This window comes from Trachemys scripta, chromosome 1 (assembly GCF_013100865.1).
Source record: "Trachemys scripta elegans isolate TJP31775 chromosome 1, CAS_Tse_1.0, whole genome shotgun sequence".
Lineage (NCBI taxonomy): Eukaryota > Metazoa > Chordata > Testudines > Emydidae > Trachemys > Trachemys scripta.
In genome coordinates, this window is record NC_048298.1 from 345,678,668 (window position 1) to 345,697,053 (window position 18,386).

Below are 18,386 nucleotides of genomic sequence, written 5' to 3' on the forward strand. Positions count from 1 at the left end.
AAAGCAGCTACATGGTCATCTGAACGCACGTTTGCAAAGCACTATGCTCTTACGCAAGACACCACGGCACACACCATAGTAGGCCATACAGTACTATCTACAGTACTCACTGCCGCATCTCCAAAGTCCCACCAACCATAGTGGGTACTGCTACACATTCACCTAGAGTGGAGCACCCACAGGGACAGCAGAGTGGGGTTCAGGAGTGAAAATGCATTGCAAGATGACACACACACACACACACACACACTTACTTATAGAAAAATTGTATAATTTATTAAATTTGAAAAACAGTATGTGAGCATGTAAATAGAGTATCCAAAAGCACTCACACAAGGAGCAGAGTATGGCTGCATGTGCAACTGACTGAGGCTTGAAGCCAATGGATTTATTTTCTTACCATTGTATTTGTCAGTGGATATTTATTTATATCCCAGGGTGCAGTAAGTAATCCTGGACTGCATGATTTGTATTTTAATTTTGTAATAGATTCCTACCGTATAATATGAATGCATAGTGAGATTTAAAATAATCCTAAAGAGAGAGAGAAAATTCCTGACATCAGGACTTAGCTGTGCAACTTCAAGATTCTTGAGTTGTTGTTTTTTTTTTTTTTTTAATTGTTATGGCATGAATACCTAGCACATGGAAAATGGTGGATTTAGCAAACAATGTTTTCAAATCAGCCAGTAGCAAGTAAGGCCATAGTGCCTAATAGGAGTTCTTTGTGAAAGTAGAACTGGAAATGTGAGTGGGTTATACAAACTTTTACTTCTTTAAAAATAGCTCCTCTTTTCCCAAGGGAACATGATTGCTTATAATTCTGAATGCCAGATTCTGATGACAGGATAGATATGGTTATATAAAGATTGGCAGTTACATTTGATTGTGCTTTACTCATTTTACTCTGTTGGGTTTTTTAGACGAACCTGAGGGGAAAAAAGCAGTATTCGATCTAAAAAGTAGAAGGGAAGCAATTTCTTCAACAAAACACAGGATACTGGAAGTTTGAAAAAGCAGTGTTTTTCTTATCAGATCAGCCGCTGAAAGAGCATATGGAATCCTGCTGAGATATTGGTGTCAAAATTCATGGGGAGTTTCATTTTTTTGAAACGGTCAGTTTTATTTTGTTCTTCTGTTCTACTTCTTTATTCGAATAAACATGTTTTGTTCTTATCTGTGCTTCTCTTCTGTATTCACATGTCTCCTCAGCACCTTACAATAAAAAGAGCTGGTTTACAGCAACCAGTCAACCAGCTGCTGAACTAAACAGAGGTCTTTAATGCAATCTTCAAACATAAGGCTCAGACTCAGAACTTCCAGGGGCACTGAATTCCATAATGACGTGCACGGAGAAGACAAAACTTCCAAAAAGCTGAGTGAGTGAGCAGATAACAGCCATGCTTGGAAAGTCACAGGGCATATCTACACAGCCTGTTGAAGCAAACCTCCCAGCCCAGGCTGACAGATTTATTGTCCACCTCTCTCTCTAGGCTTCAAACCCCAAGGTGCACCTTCAAAGACGAACGAGTGGCTGGCAGGGTGACCAGTGGAGCGAAATGGCGGAATGGCGGCTGGTGGAGTGGCCAGCCAGCCAGAACCAGTGTTCAGATGGCAGAGCAAGCAAGGCACCTTCTTCCACAGGTGCAAGGTGAACTCACACAGATGCAGCTCTGACACCTGGGTCCTCACTGACCAAGAACAACCACTGTGAGTGGGGTATGGTGAGGGAGCAGAGAGGGGCACAGTAAAGAAATTTTTGATTGTAGAACTCAAGAACATGAGGCAGAATGCATTGCCTCACACACTCTGGAGTGGGTGTTCTGCTCATAGTTTTGTTTATGAATCCTACTTGCGACATTTTCCCTAATTAATGTCGGGTGACTTCCCTCCTTTCTTTAAAAGTTTCTTTTCTACACTCAGACTCTGTGCTTGCAAGTAGAGACGTTTTGCCTCTCAGAGACGCCCAGGGATAGTGTGTAGTTTTCCTAGGTTACTGGGTGGGGTCTGAAACTGGCTCTGTGCTGTATTGTTGAAAAGGAACCCCTAGATACTGAACCTGGCCCTGGTAGCTGCCAGCTCCACCTGGCAGAAGAGTTACAACTGACTTGAAGAGACTTTGATATTGACTATACATAAGCAACAAACTGCTTGCAGAATGTGACATTCTTGCTTCCCAAAGGCTCTTAGAAGGTTCCTAGTCTGGAAAAGACAACTGAAATATTTTATCATCTTACATCATACTCCTCTTAGTTATGAGGAGAGATTAATAAGACTGGGACTTTTCAGCTTGGAAAAGAGATGACTAAATTGGGATAGGATAGAGGCCTATAAAAGTGTGAAAGGTGTAGAGAAAGTGAATAAGGAATTATTTACTCCTTCACATAACACAAGAACCAGGATCACCCAATGACATTATAGGCAACAGATTTAAAATAAACATAAGGAACTGAAGTTTTTCTTACAGTAATGCACAAAAGGAAGTATTTCATCACATAATACACAGTCAAGCTGTGGAACTCTTTGCCAGATGTTGTGAAGGCCAAGACTATAACAGGGTTTATAAAAGAACTAGGTAAGTTTATAAACAAACTAGGGACATGCAACCTCGATGGAGCGACTATAAGGAGGGTGCGTAACTGGCTGGAAAACCATTCCCAGAGAGTAGTTATCAGTGGTTCACAGTCATGCTGGAAGGGCATAACCAGTGGGGTCCCACAGAGATCAGTTCTGGGTCCAGTTCTGTTCAATATCTTCAATTATTTAGATAATAGCATAGAGAGTGCACTTACAAAGTTTGTGGACGATACCAAGCTGGGAGGGGTTGCAAGTGCTTTAGAGAATAGGATTATAATTCAAAATGGTCTGGACAAACTGGAGAAATGGTCTGAAGTATACAGGATGAAATTTAATAAGGACAAGTGCAAAGTACTCCACTTAGGAAGGAACAATCAGTCGCACACATACAAAATGGGAAATGACTGCCTAGGAAGGAGTACTGCAGAAAGGGATCTGGGGGTCATAGTGGATCACAAGCTAAATATGAGTCAACAGTGTAACACTGTTGCAAAAAAAAGCAAACATCATTCTGGGATGTATTAGTAGGAGTGTGGTAAGCAAGACACGAGAAGTAATTTTCCCATTCTACTCCGCGCTGACTAGTCCACAACTGGAGTATTGTGTCCAGTTCTGGGTGACACGTTTGAAGAAAGATGTGGACAAATTGGAAAAAGTTCAGAGAAGAGCATCAAAAATGATTAAAGGTCTAGAAAACATGACCTATGAGGGAAAATTGGAAAAAAAAAAATGGGTTGTTTAGTCTGGAGAAGATTAGAGTGAGAGGGGCCATGATAACAGTTTTCAAGTACATAAAAGATTGTTACAAGGAGGAGGGAGAAAAATTGTCCTCAACCTCTGAGGATAGAACAAGAAGCAATGGGCTTAAATTGCAGCAAGGGAGGTTTAGGTTGCACATTAGGAAAAACTGCCCGTCACAGTGGTTTAGCACTGGAATAAATTGCTTAAGGAGGTTGTGAAATCTTCATCATTGGAGATTTTAAAGAGCAGGTTAGAGAAACAACTATCAGGAAGGGTCTAGATAATACTTAGTCCTGCCATGAGTGCCAGGGACTGGCGTAGATGACCTCTGGAGGTCCCTTCCAGTCGTACGATTCTATGGAGGACAGGTCCATCAGTGGCTATTAGCCAGGATGGGCAGGGATGATGTCCCAACCTCTGTTTGCCAGAAGCTGGGAACGGGCAACGGGATGGATCACTTGGTGATTCCCTCTGGGACACCTGGCATTGGCCACTGTCGGCAGACAGGATACTGGGCTGGCTGGACCTTTGAGTGACCCAGTCTGGCTGGTATGGTCCGAAACATTCACACAATGCAGCCAGCCTGAGGCCCCCACTGCCCGCAGACCGTCCCTGGGGGACAGGTCCAGCCACGGCTCTTAGCGAAGCTGCTGAGGGACGCGACCCCCCGCCCCGGGTGCCCCGAGCCGCTGCCTGCCCGCAGCTGGGAGCGCGGCCGCTTGCCCTGTCACCGGGCACTGGCCGGCGCCGCACAGGCTACGGGGCTGGCTGCCCCCTGGGCCTGACCCCGCCCCGCGCACGGAGCGCGCCCAGGCGGCTCCAGCCCGGCGGGGGGAGGGAGTGGCTTGTGCGCATGCGTACAGAGGCGGAAGCCCGCGCAGACCCCGTCCTCGCGGCTGAGCTCGGGGGAGTGGAAGGAGCCTGGGCGTGGCGGCGGCTGCGCAGCCGCAGTGGGCGCGCTCGGGGCGGCCCGCCGAGGGAGGAGCCGGTAGCCCCCGTCCATGCAGCAGGAGGGGGAAGAACTCCTCTGTCACGGGAAGTCCTCGCCAGAGAAGGAATCCTGGGGTCCAAGACGCGTCACGTGTTGGAGTATCACGTGACTGGCGTGGCGGCCGCCCTGGAAAAGTCGGTCACGTGGCGGGGAGGGGTCATGTGACCCTGTGGCCGTTGGGCGGCGCGCGCCTGCCTCGGGATGGCGGAGGAGTCTGCGGAGGATTGGCTGCTGGAGTCCTTGCGGCTGTGAGCGCCCCGCCCTGGGGCCCCGGAGCGCCCCGAGATCCCGGCCGGGCCCTGCCCTGCCCCCTCCCCTCCTCCCTAGGCCCGCTGCTCCAGCCCCCGTTCGCACGTCAGCCCCGGTCGGGTCACGCGCCGTCTCCGGGAGCGGGAGGGGACCAGCCATTGCCCCCGCCCCCAGAGCAACCTGCGCGGCGCGGGCCAGGTGCGGGGCCACACTGGCCTTGAGCAAGTCACTTCACCGCTCCGTGCCTCGGTTTCCCCATGTGAATAACGGGGCCAATGATACTGACCTCGGTGGTATGGCGCGTTGAGCGCTACAGACGGGAAGCAGAGATAAGCAACGATCGTTATCAGCACCATCCATAACCCATGGAATTAAAGACTTGCCTGTGAGAGACATTGCCTTCTCTGTGGGCTGGTCTAATGCATAGGTGCTGGGGGTGCTGCTGCACCCTCTGGTTTGAAGTGGTTTCTATCATGTACCGGATTTGCATATTGGTTCAATGGCTCTTAGCACCCCCACTATACAAATTGTTCCAGTTCTAATGCTTTTTTTTTTTTGCTTTCAGATATAATGATTTGCATGTGTTTGAGCTCCAAGAGCCGACCAGAGTCATTGAATGGATAGGAGAAAAAAGTGAGTCATTTCACTTGTGTTTGCTTGGCAAAATTAGTAGCTGTTTTCAGAACTCGGTGGCTCCCATATTTATTTCTGGGTGAATTTAGTGCTGGTGAAAGTGGCCCGTTTAACAGCCCTGGAGAGATGAACTCTTGTCAGTCCACAGAAATAGGTACAGCACTGGCAAATATAGCATATATTTCCAGAAGATTCCATGGAAAGATTTTGGATAGGCCATCTGCTAATTAATCTGGAGTGAGACAAGTTGGGTGAATAATATTTTTTATTGTATCAACTTCTGTTAGTGGAAGGTACACACTTTCAGATCACACAGCTCTGTGTACCTCAAAAGTTTGTATTTTCCATGAAGAGAAGTAAGTCCAATACAAGATTATCTCCTCTACCTTGTCTCTGTCATATCTTGGGACCAACATGCCTACGACAACGCTGCAAGTAATCAACTAAGGTAAATTTTGTGATATGGACCCCAGACTTACTTCACACGGGCCACTCAACAGCCATTAGATGGTGATAACTTACTAGCAACTAGAGATAGAGGTGGTTCAGAGAAGAGCAATGAAAACAGTCAAGAGCCTGCAAACATTCTACTAAAAAAGACAGATTGAAAAGATTAGGATCGTTACCTTAGAATAGAGATGAATAAGAGGGGAAATGATAAAAGTGCATTAAAATAATGAATGTTCTCTAGAGAAGGTAGATCAGGCGCTTCAAGCATATTCAGTGTTATAATTAATGACAAAAATTTGGCAGGGATTTAAGCATTGTGCTTCAGGGTCTAAGCCAATCACTATTAGAGATCAGGAGGAGGCCTATGTTCAGGTAGATTATTATACATTTGCAGTTGAAAAGTTCTCATACTTTTATTTGAAGCATTTGGTTCTGGCCACTGTCAGAGACAGCATACTGGGCTAGATGGACTGCTCATCTGTTCCAGTGTGGCAGTTTCTATGTTCCTGTGAGGTGGTTTTTAATCACTGGCCGCTAGTTGAAATGTTCTGGATACATACCCCACAGTCCAGGACTTTTTGAGGGAGCAGGAGACTGGCCAAGGTCTGGAGTCTAGTGTTTTGGTTAACCAAAGGCGCTGTTGCCATAAAAGCCTTTATTGTTTCTGCAACCTTGCCTCATTCTAAGAAAATTGTGCTTCTAGTGCTGCTTGTGTTCGCAACACCCTCCCAGTGGCCTTAACAGGAGCAGCAGTAGAGAGGGATAGGATCCTTGTCAAGCTCCTTCTGCTGGGGAAGCATTATGTACAGGTGCCCAGACACTAGTTCAGTCCTCGGCTGCTGACGGGGATTGGGAATGCTGCTGTATGGTAGTGCTTCTCCTACATTACATTACTGTGACCTTTCACCCCCTGGGATTCCTGCACATAGCACCTCATCCAGCAGGATTAGTTGAGTGAAATTTATTAGGTCTGTGTCAGCAACTCCAATTGTTGCCTCCGGGCAAGTACTATGTGCTGTAGCTGAGACAGTGGTGTGATCCTGTGGAGAGTAAAATGGAATGGGAAAACAACGAAGGAGACGTTTGTTGGGGTAAAAAATACCAAAGTAGAAGGAAGAAACGGCTTAGAAGGGTGAGTCTCCTGCAGATGTAGAGGAGAGGGGTAAATTGATCCAATGGCAGCACGTTGTGATTTGAGACAGATTTCCCCCAGTACAGCGAACACCCTAATCCTTAAATTCCCTTCAGAAAATTGTTCCTAGTGAATGAGCAGGCTCACCCTGAACTCATCTCCTCAATGTTTCTTTTGTAAATCTAGGTGTCTGTGTAGCGGGATACGAGAACTCCAGAAGAAATGAAATTCTCCAGCTCCTGTTGCCTCAAAAACTGTATGTGAAAGAGAAGCAGGTGATGGTGACTAAGTGGTATTCATTTCAAATTCTTTAGCTCCCCCAAATGTGTGCAGCCAGCAGGCGTTATACAGAAAACCGCAAAAAGACAGGGTCCACCCCCTGAAGAATTTATAGGCTGCATGTAGACATGACCTGGTTAGATACACAAGGTAGAACAAGAGATATATTGAGATCACTCAGTGAAGGCATGGATGCATCTTGACGTTTCCATCTGAGTCTGCTGTTGTGGTTGTGAGTGTGGACTGACTTGTCGTAGGGCTGGGGTAAGTTTTCAGGAGGAATTGAATGAGGAGAGAGAAGTGGCTTGGTGAATTAGGGCAGCTCTACACAGGGGGAGTGTCGATGTAAGATGCGTCGACTTCAGCTACGGATTTCCGTAGCTGAAATTGTGTATCTTATTTCGACTTACCTTGGGTCCTCACGGCGCGGGATCGACGGCCATGGCTCCCCTGTCGACTCCGCTGCTGCCACTCGCCCTGGTGGAGTTCTGGAATCAACGGGAGCGTGGTTCGGGGATCGACATATTGCATCTAGACGAGATGCGATATATCGATCCCTGATAGATCGATTACTACCCGCCGATTTGGCGGGTAGTCTGGACGTACCCTTAGTTTTAGGAGGTTGTTTCTATTGCAGGGCAGTGTGGATGAATGTGCGGACACCAGCTGCTCTGGAGTTAGTTCGTGCAGACTCCTGGGCTGCTTTGCTTGTTACCTTCTTTACTCAGCTAGTTTAAATCCGTTTGCAGTCATATTTGGACTCAACTCATCTACCTCACTAAGTGCCCAATCCTGCAGACTCCCTGCCTGCAAAACCTCATGCAGAATAAGAACATTAGCTCTTCTAGCACTTTTCTCTGTAGATCTCAAAGCACTCTACGTCCAACATCAGTTTCATTGTCTTCATTTTACAGAGAGGGAAACTGAGGCACAGAGAAGCAAAGCCACTGGTCTCAGGTTACCCAGCAGGCAAGTGGCAAGTAGGGAAATGAATCCACATCTCCTGAGTTCCAATCCAGGGCTCTGTCCACCAGACCACACTGCCAGTTTGCTCCCTATGTCTTCATTTGAGAAGCTCTGCTCAGTTCTGACTGACTCTCATCCCCAGCCCCAGAACAGAAACTTTTGTGATCTGGCAGTGTTTCAGATTCGCACCCTTGGGTTTCTGAAGGAACCCTTGGCATCTCCCTGCACTTATAACAAACACCATAGTACCCCCCTTGCAAACGTTTTTGTATTGGTACCTCCTGTACCATCTTGTGCTGTGGTCTCCGCTGATCACCCAGGCAAAGTGGAAGCAGACTAAGTTAGTACTTAAATGGACGAGCTTCCCAGTGCTGCAGAAAACGGTGCTTTGTTACTGGGTGGCATGCTCCCCACTGGCCAGTGCCCCAGCGTGCGGGAACGGGGCACTCTGCTGTTGGAGTTCCTGTCTTTTAGGTGAGTTGTAAATCCAAAGTCATGGCTGCTAGTGAGAAATGCCTTGGAACCTCCAATGATTCCAGGAGCAGGAATGTTAAACCCTGGGGCTTGGCCACACCTCCGCTCTGGTCATCCTCTGCTGTTGTATTCGATATAGTGTTCCTCGTGTCTTGTCTCAAACTGTGCAATGGTCATGTGCTTGGCTTCTCCCCAGAGCTGGGTGCGGAAACACTCCCTGCATATCAGTTTGTTTTCAAAGTGCTTTGGGATCCCCCCCGGATAAAAAACACTGCATAAATTGACAGTATTAACTGTACCTGAGGACTTCAGCCCTTACAGACCTTGACTTGCTGCCCAGTTACCTTGAAAGAGTGAAGGAATGTTGAACTTAGCGGCATTATGTGCTAAAGAACAGCATCTGTCTGCTTCTGGTTTGTAGGGTTTGTGTCCCGAGAGAGATTTCAAGGTGGAACGTGGTGGATTTTCCGACCACCCTGTGTACAGCCTGCGGCATGTGCCAGACACTAGGTATGTAGATGGGGACTTTCTGGTTCCTGTCGAATGGATGTGTTGGATTTGTTTTGTTCGATGAAAACTCCCCATTCCCTGTCCAGTTTGAGCCACCTCACAAGACTTGCCAGCTTTTAACATAGCCAGCCAGCAAAATGAATGTAACAAGGGCTCTGAAGAGCCCTCCCCACCCCCCAAACACTCAGCCAGGCTATCTGCCAAGGGAGGTCCAGTAAAACAGGAACGTATGTGAAAATCCCCTAGCGGAAAGGACTCTGGCTCCTTCCTTCTCCCCTCAGTGCCAGGTCAATTTCTTCTCTCACTTTTTCTTGCTGTTGCCTCAATTCACCATCTCCCCCCCCCCGCACTTTCTGATGTGGTGATGCCTCTCCTGGCCCCTCCCCCCTGTGCTCCTGTGTATACTCCCCTGTGCATTCCATTGGCTCACCTCTTTCTCTTCCTCCGGCGGTCCTCCCTCTCTGCGGGTTTTCTACATGGCCTCACCCAGGAGAGGTGCCTTAGGTATCTCACCCGCTGGGATATCTCCTTCCCCTGCCTCCCCACTACAGAAGTGCTCAAGCTTGTGTTGTGGGGTGCATGGGGCAGCTGGCCGCTCTACTCTTGCTGTCCTGTGTCATGCTGGGGAGGGGAGATCAGAGGAGCCAGCAGAAAGGGAGCGGCTGTAGAGAAGAGGCAGTGTTAGCAGCGCCCCCTCCTGGTGGGAAACCACTGAAAGGACTGCCCTGGGGGTGGAATTTTTAGGAGGCAGCTCCGGCAAACAGCCTCCTTCACTGACCTGGGGAGGCTCTCTCTCCCCTTTCCCTCTCCTCTCCCCAGGCTCCCACAGATCATTCCCTGGGTATTTTCCAGTGCTTTGCCCAGTCTAGTGTTGGCGGCAGAGACTCAATTGCTGACATTAAAGCAGGGCAGGAATGAAAAGGCAAAGCAGCCCTTGGTGTCCGTTAAGTCCTTGGAGAGCCATTGGGACCTGAGCAACTGGCACCGTCTGCTATACCTTGGACTCTCACCTCTCTTGGGCCGGAGTGTTCCTGCCAAGGAGAATACTGGAGGCTCTGCAAGGACTTTCTCATGGCCATTTGAGGGCCATGCAAACAGCCAACTTCTGTTACCAGTTCACCCCACCTCTTCAGCAGATTCCCCACCCCATGCGCACACATCCCTCTGCTAGTCTCCCTTCCTCAGTGTTTGCCCCCCTGGGGCTGCTCTAACTACAGGGGGAACCAGGCAGACTCCTGCGAGGTCCCCAAATGCAGGCGGCCATAGCGTAGCTTAATGCCCCAGGTGCGCCTGTCCCTGCCCCAGGTGCGCCTGTCCCTGCCCCAGGTGCAGGATGGGAGAAACTGAGCCTGAGCCCTGGGCATAATGGGAGGAAATAGAACAGACATGCCTGTCAACACCAGCATGTACCAGTCCTGAGGGGAAAGGCCACTTTCCATTAATGCAGAGCTTGCATCCGGTTTCCTTGTTTTCACAGCTTGCTGGTAACAAGTGGCCCGCCAGATAGTTCCCTGCAGGTGTGGCAGTTGGCAGTGGAGGACACTGGTGAGTGCATGTCTGAGCAGCTGTTACACAAGTTTAAATTGGTAGGTAGACAGTCTGCCGCTAGCTCCTCTCTGCATAGTCCTCCTGCAGCACGGGTGACGTATAAAGTACCATTGGCAACTTGCTCAGCTTTGCTGCCCAAGAGGGTTAGAGCTTCCCTACTACACAGGAGGCGGGGGGGGGGGGTCGTGTGAATTAATCCTCTCCTAGTTGTGGAGCACTTGGAGTCTCCTGGATGGAAGGTGCTAGAGAAGGGTAGAGTGTTAATTCCAGGGCACTTCAATAAGAAACATTATGGAGGACAAAAAAGGCTCTATGGCCTAAACTCTCAAAAATGGCTGGGTGTTACAGGAGCCCAAACGGAGACCCTCTGGAAGAGCGGGTGAGCAGCATCTCTGAGAATTGGGCCTCTTTAAGGTGTCTCAGATTGAGAGGCCAAAATCACTAGTCCCTGGAAATTTTGGCCTGTATGTCAATGTGAAATTGTTGTGTAGAGAGCCACAGTTCGCCAGGAGCGAGCTGCGGCTCTGACCCACCATCTGAGCTTTCCATTGTTGGGAAGCTTCTGCTACACCATGCAGGTTATAGTCCTGGAGTCCATTTTCAGCACATGTCTGTGGATGCATTTAGTTGATCTTCACTCAGTGTTACTAGTCACATGGCCAAATCCCCTGCACTGCCTCTGGCCTCGGAGATGTTTAGCTGAAAGGACAATGTCATGTTTTTAACCACTGGTGTCTGCTCTGCTGTCACTAGGGCAGGAGCCCAGCCCAGTCAGACTGGAAGTTAGGACACCTCGGATCTGTTCACTTACTGCCTTTGACTCGCTTTGGGATGGATTGTAAATCCCTTACTCTTGTTTGCAAGCAGATACTCACAGGAGTTGTCCCATTCGCTTCATTGGCATCACTCTCCTAAGCAGGAGTTTTCAGCAGTATGAACAAGGGCTCTACGCTCTGACCCTTTGCAAATCACATCACTGCTCTGTGCCTCAGTTTCCCATCTGTCAGATGGGGACCCCCACTTTGTAAAGCACTGTGAAGTCCATGAAAGAGAAGTGCTAAGTATTTATTGCAATTATTTTATTTATTCTGTCACTTGCTGAAAACAAGCGACCTGCTTAACACTTTTAAATTGGGTTATCTAGATTTCTAAATAGACCATTTTACCAAGTGTTGTGAAAGGTATTTGTGCCCTTGGAAGAGGATTTAAAATATCAATTGTGGGTTGAATTGTAATACAGTTTCACAGAACAGTTCAAAAATGTAACTAATTCAGTATTTGCACTGTTATAGCTCATTATTTATCTCTTTCAAATAGATGTTGTTAAATCTGTAAGTACCATCCCTACGGGAAATGACAGCAAGAAACCTTGGGCTAAAATTGCAACCACTTTGGCCAGAACCCCCTGTGTCCTTCATGGCTCAAGAGTCAACAATGTCCAAATTACAGAGATTGAATCAAAGAAAAACATCTACACAGCAGGTATTTAAAGAGAAACCTGGTCTTGTTTGCCTTTATAAAGCTGGGGCTGGGGGTGGAGGGAGATTTCACAATAGACTACCTAAGCAGTACACTCTTTAAACCAGTGGTTTTCAGGGGAAGATTTTCAAAAGCGCCTAAATCCCAGTGAGACTTAGGCACCTGAGTCCTTTAAGCACTTACAGAAAGTTTTCTTCACGGTGACCCCATGTCGCAGCAGAACATAGCTTTGGCATCCTCCTCTTACCTAGCCAGGAAGAACGGATGGTGGTTGCAACGCCATGAACCCAGGTTTGTGAGCCTGTGCTGTAGACCAAGCGGACTGTTTTCAGAGACTCCTAGGCTGTGGTTTATGCTAGAAAATTGTACCAGCAAAACTCCCCTTTTTTGAGCACAGCCTGGTGCATGTCCACACTTATTTTTTCCTCCTACTGACAAAATCCTCCATTTCTTCCAGCATAGTTATTCCCCCTTTCAGAGTGACACAAGCTCCCAGTTGGTAAAATTCTGCTGGCACAGTGACGGCATGAACATACTCCTGTACCAGTATGAGCAGTCCCCCAGCTGCAATCCCACAATGCAACGTTCTCTTAGAATGACCTGTCTGTTGGCACTTTTGAACTCTGCTGCACAGGGGCCATGGTGATTTAGGAACTTAAATCTTATTGAAAGTCAGTGGATCTTAGCCCCTTCTGTAAATGTTACCCTAACTCTGTCCAAAGCCTGGATAATTCCACATTCCAGTCCTGTTGGACTGATATTCACTTACTCAGAAGATGGGTCTACCTAATATCTTTTAAGGCAAAACACTTAGCAAGTAGTGCTCAGTTACTCACCAGTGGGAAGCTCATCAGGAAAATCTCACCACGGTTAACTCTCCTCTCCCATCAGTACAGGTTTAGTGTTAGTTCACACTGGTCTTTTCTAGCTTTTTAGTTACTTTATCTTGTCCTCACAAACAGGATTACTCTGCAATTTCTACACATACACAGTTCTCCTTATGCTTTCTGTGTTAAACGCTATCAGAACAGTCTCTTAAAATCCACAGCAGGCTTCTGTCAAGCCTAAATAAGTTTTTACTCCCAGCAGATCCAACACCCGAGGGACAACACTTGTATTACCAGTCCCAGTGGCTTTCAGACGTCAGCAGCTGGGGCTGGTTGTACTGAGGGGGCATTGGGAAGTGCACGTCTATAGTGAAAAGTAGCTGGCGTTGTGCGTTTGTGTCTCCGTGATACCATACCAACGTGCTGCTTTTCTGTCAGTAGCGGAGCTCTTCGTGGTGAGGACGAGAGTATAGCTTGGGGGCTCATGTGTAAGGCTATGGTTTTGTCATGGATATTTTTAGTAAAAGTCAGGGACAGGTCACAGGCAATGAACAAAAGTTTACAGAAGCCGTGACCTGTCCCTGACTTTTACTAAAAACATTCCTGACGGGAGCTGCAGGGACCCTGTTGTCCAGTGGCTGGGAGCTGGGGATGGGAGTGGGGGTGGGGAAGAGGGCACCACCACCTGCGTCAGCTAAGCACCTCCGGGGTCCCTCTGCCGCGGGCGGGACGGGGGGGAGGGGCTAGCTGGCTGGCTGCAGCAGCTGAGCAACTGCAGGGGGGCCCTTGGACAGCTCAGGGGTCCCCACTGGTGGGAGCTGTAGGGTTTGTTCCCCTTCACCCCACCCCTCCCCCTCCGTGGCAGCTGGTCAGCTGTAGGAGGGTCCCCTGCTGCCCACGGAGACTGGGCTGCTGCAGGGCTCCCCGGTGTCATGGAGGTCTTGTAGCCTTACTCATATGCAGTTTGATGAGTGGGGGATTTGGGTTTGGGACTACCCTTGTGTTGCAGTAGATTCACCTGCGCACGTCCTCTGCCCAGGGGTCAACTCCCCCCAGCAAGAGCAGAATGTGGCCCTTAGCATTTGAGGCTGTACCGTTGTAGACCTAGGGCATACGCCAGCTCCCTGCTGCTAGTCCTGCCCGAAAACTGACCCTTTCTCTTTCTAAAGCAGCTTCCAAGTCTGCTTCCACAGAAAGGAGTGTGTTTAACCCTGTGTTTGATCTATTTGTCACCCGTGCAATTTCTGAACCTAGCAGTTGTAGCTCCTGTGGAGTCTGAGGTTTTCTTCCTCCTCTCTTAGCCTCTAGTATCAGCGATGAGATCAGTGGCCTGGAATTCCTGGACTGTAATACTTTGCTGGCCTGCTGCGTGAAGGGCCAGCTGTGTCTGGCAGATGTTCGACAGCCGCAGAGTCCCCTGGGCGATACATCCGTTCCTTCGGCACTCAGTGGGGAGCAGTGGTGCATGGGTGTCGGTTCTGGTCTGCAGGGCTCTGATGTGAATGCACCCGCCATAGCCCGCCTCTCGTCTGGAGGACAGCTCACGCTAACAGACTTGAGAAATATCCCAAAGCCTCTGAAATCGGCCAGGTGCAAAGTTTCTGCAGCCAGCCAAGGCGCGGAGTTCCTGTGCGTCTCCTGGGCTCCTGTTCTGGACGGATGCCTCGCCGTTTCAGGTAACTCTCGGGAGGTGGGGATTTGTTTGCCATGTGTTTTCAGAACTGACTGAGTCTGCACTGAAAGGCTGGTCCCATGGCGATCTATGTACCCCTGGCTTGTCAGTTTGGAGTGAGATCATGTGACTGCTGATCCCTAAGACCACGATCCCTAGGATCCCTAGCTTAGCGTGGAGATAAGCTGTGTGTTTCATCTCCCAGAGAGCTAAAATGACGACAAAACGTGATGGACCAGACTCAGCCCTGGTGTAACCCCATGGACTTCAGTGGAGTTACAGCAGGGTGGGGTTTGGCACAGAGGCTGGGACAAGATGGCAAGTGGGTGCAGCTTCCTCCAAATACAGTCACGTGCACTGGCTCGGAGTGCAGCCCCAGGCCGGCACCTGCTTTTGTGCATGCGCTTAACTCCGGTGTGCGTGTAGATCCCTGGTTAGTGTGCGCAGTTAGTGCTTGAGCAAATGCATAAGTGCAAGTTGGGTCTCCAGTTACTGAGAATCAGGCCCAAGGTGAAATAATAAAGACCTCTTCTCCATCCCTCCCCAGCTCCATCAATGCTCTACGCTGACCTGAATTCATCTCAGGGTCCACAGGTTGCTCCTGCACATTGCTGTAGCATCAGTCAGCACTCACCAAGCAGGGAGTTACAAACCAGTCAGCTTAACTTCAGTACCCGCAAAGAGAATGGAGCAATTAATCCAGCAGTCAATTTGCAAACACCTAGAAGGTGATAGGTAACCGTGAACTTGGATTTGTCAAGAACAAATCATGTCAAATCAACCTGATAGCTTTCTTTGGCAGGGTAACAAGCCTTGTGGATGGAGGGGAAGTTGTAGTTGTGGTATATCTTAACTTTACTAAAGCTTTAGATACTGTCTCATAGTAGTAGTCATCATAGGCATTGGACCTGAGTCTTGTTCTGTTCAGTATCTTCATCAATGATTTAGTTTGCGGATGATACCAAGCCCCGGCTTGGGTTGCAAGTGCTTTGGAGGATAGGATAATTCAAAATGATGTGAACAAACTGGAGAAATGGTCTGAAGTAAATAGGATTGAATAAACTGGGTTTGTTTAGTCTGGAGAAGACTGAGAGGGGACATAACAGTTTTCAAATACATAAATGGTTGTTACAAGGAGGAGGGAGAAGAATTGTTCTTAACCTCTGAGGATAGGACAAGAAGCAATGGGCTTAAATTGCAGCAAGGACAGTTTAGGTGGGACATTAGGAAAAAACTTCCTACTTGTCAGGGTAGTTAAGCATTGCAAAAAAAATTGCTTAGGGAGGTTGAGGAATCTCCGTCACTGGAGGTTTTTTAAGAGCAGGTTGGACAATCACCTGTCAGGGATGGTCTAGTTATGACTTAGTCCTGCCTGAGTGGTGGGGACTGGATTAGATGACCGATTGAGGTCCCTGTGACGGGTTGATCACAGAAACCCCCTTGGGAGCTGCCACCCGATGTGCCAAGACTACCTCTGCTCCTGTTTTCCCTGCCAGCTCAAGACTCCAGCACCCTGTCTTGCTGAGCCAGACACTCCCGTCTGCTCCAACACAGACCCAGGGTCTGAATCACTTGCCCCAAAGCTGCAAGTTTACCTGAAAACAGCTCACAGTAGTGTGCTTGTCTCTAGCACTCAGATGCTCAACTCCCAATGGGGTCTAAACCCAGATAAATCCGTTTTACCCTGCATAAAGCTTATGCAGGGCAAACTCATAAATTATTCACCCTCTATAACACTGATAGAGAGATATCCACAGTTGTTTGCTCCCCCAGGTATCAATACATACTCTGAGTAAATTACTAAATAAAAAGTGATTTTATTAAATACAGAAAATAGGATTTAAGTGGTTCCAAGCAGTAACAGACAGAACAAAGTAAGTCACCAAGCAAAATAAAATAAAATGCGCAAATCTATGTCTAATCAAACTGAATACAGATAATCCACCCTCAGAGATACTTCAGTAAGGTTTTTCTCAGACTGGACACCTTCCAGGCCTGGGCACAATTCTTTCCCCGGTACAGCTCTTGTTCCAGCTCAGGTGGTAGGTAGGGGATTCTTCATGATGGCTCCTCGCTCCCTTTGTTCTCTTCCACCCCTTTATATATCTTTTGCATAAGGCGGGAACCCTTTGTCCCTCTGGGTTTCCACCCCCCCTCACTGGACAAGCACCAGGTTAAAAATGGATTCCAGTTCAGGTGACATGATCGCATGTCACTGCAAGACTTCATTACCCACTTGCCAGCACACACGTATACAGGAAGACTAACAGGTAACCACAGCCATTTGGAGACAATGGTCCTGGTTAATGGGAGTCCTCAAGATTCCAAACCATCATTAATGGCCCACACTTTGCATAATTGCAATAGGCCCTCAGAGTTATATTTTATATTTCTAGTTTTAGATACAAGAGTGGTACATTTCTATAAATAGGATGATCACACTCAGTTGATTATGAGCTTTGTAATGATACCTTACAAGAGACCTTTTGCACGAAGCATATCCCAGTTGCATTATATTCACTTATTATCATGTTTTTATAAAACCATATAGACTGCACAACGTCACAGCCCCTTCCAGCCCTACATTTCTATGATTCTATGCTGTAGTATATGCCAATAGCTGTCACCCTATTGTATGTGGGTATGTCCCGTATCGGCGGCCGGGATCGATATATCTCATCTCGTTAAGACGATATATCGATCCCCGAACGCGCTCACCGCCGACTCCGGAACTCCACCAGAGCGAGCGGCGGTAGCGCAGTCGACGGGGGAGCCGTGGCCGTTGATCCCACGCCGTCTGGACCCCAGGTAATTCGATCCAAGATACTTGGACTTCAGCTACGCTATTCGTGCGCACACACACACACCCCCCCCAGTGTAGACCAGCCCTGTGACTCCTCTAGTTAGAACATAAATTCCCTCTGATAACTGTGTGGAAGCTGTTGGTAAATGCTGCCTGTTCAACAGTGCCAACCATGTACATATACACAGATTTAGGATACCAGGCAGTGTTCCTGTTGGGACACCATGAGCATGAGGTCTTGTCTCAACAGGGATGGTATAAAGATAGGTGAATGAATTCTCGGGTTACCTGAGCCTGCGCTATATTCTTTACAGTGGTGGATAAATACCTGGGGTCTCTGACTCCAGGGCTGTAGTCTGTTCAATCTCACCTGTCCTGCCCGGATGGAATGTGTGAACTGGAGCGTAGTGTTCCTGAGTGGAGCTCGCCCTGCAGGGCAAGTGGAAGTTAGGGCTCCTGGACCAAGCCGAACAGTCGCCCATTTCTATAGTCTGACATTCTTTTTTTATTCTTTAAACAAAGGCTTCAATGGGACCGTTCACATCTATGACACACGGAACTGGCCTGTGTCTGGTGGAGAAGCAGAGCCGCTGTTTAGTCACAAAGGACATATCTTCAGTGGCATGGACAACGGCGGTGACTTTCCCCTGGTTACAACACATGCTTGGCATCCGTGGAAACCAAGAATGTTGTTATCAGCAGCAAATGATGGCTCCCTGCATGTCTGGGACTGGGCAGATTCTCACAAGAACAGTTGATCTGTCTTCCTGTTATGAAAACTCAGACTGATTGATTTTTTTTCTGTATTTACACTCTGAAATCTGCTGCCCTTGCATGTGTAACCCTGTGTATAAGGGACACTCTAGACTGAAGATCATTGTTCAGAATAAGTTTTACACTTTGGATTATTTAAAACAGTAAGAATTTTAAACATCTATTTCATTTGTCACCGTTTTTCCTTTTTTAGTTCTTGCATCCCCCTCAGACTGCCCTCATGTGGCCTGTGTCACTTACTGCTTCTCAAAGCTGCTGTGAGCTGGCTTCCCCCACCACCG

General features: G+C 48.1%; 1 protein-coding gene across 1 annotated transcript; it reads left to right on the top strand.

The window, feature by feature from the left end:
* Positions 1-4,311: 4,311 nt before the first annotated feature.
* WDR73 (WD repeat domain 73) lies at positions 4,312-18,278 on the top strand. The gene is made up of 8 exons (XM_034759318.1): positions 4,312-4,557; positions 5,124-5,191; positions 6,960-7,048; positions 8,914-9,002; positions 10,480-10,547; positions 11,868-12,032; positions 14,158-14,532; positions 17,854-18,278. Exons 1-8 carry the CDS (start codon positions 4,511-4,513, stop codon positions 18,087-18,089), a joined length of 1,137 nt encoding a protein of 378 aa, XP_034615209.1. The 5' UTR covers positions 4,312-4,510; the 3' UTR covers positions 18,090-18,278.
* The last annotated feature ends 108 nt before the right edge of the window (positions 18,279-18,386 follow it).

Coding starts and splice junctions, on each gene's coding strand:
- WDR73 (XM_034759318.1), top strand. CDS start 4,511: ATGGCGGAGGAGTCTGCGGAGGATTGGCTGCTGGAGTCCTTGCGGCT. Junction 4,558..5,123: donor CTGCTGGAGTCCTTGCGGCT/GTGAGCGCCCCG, acceptor TTTTGCTTTCAG/ATATAATGATTTGCATGTGT. Junction 12,033..14,157: donor GAAAAACATCTACACAGCAG/GTATTTAAAGAG, acceptor CTCCTCTCTTAG/CCTCTAGTATCAGCGATGAG.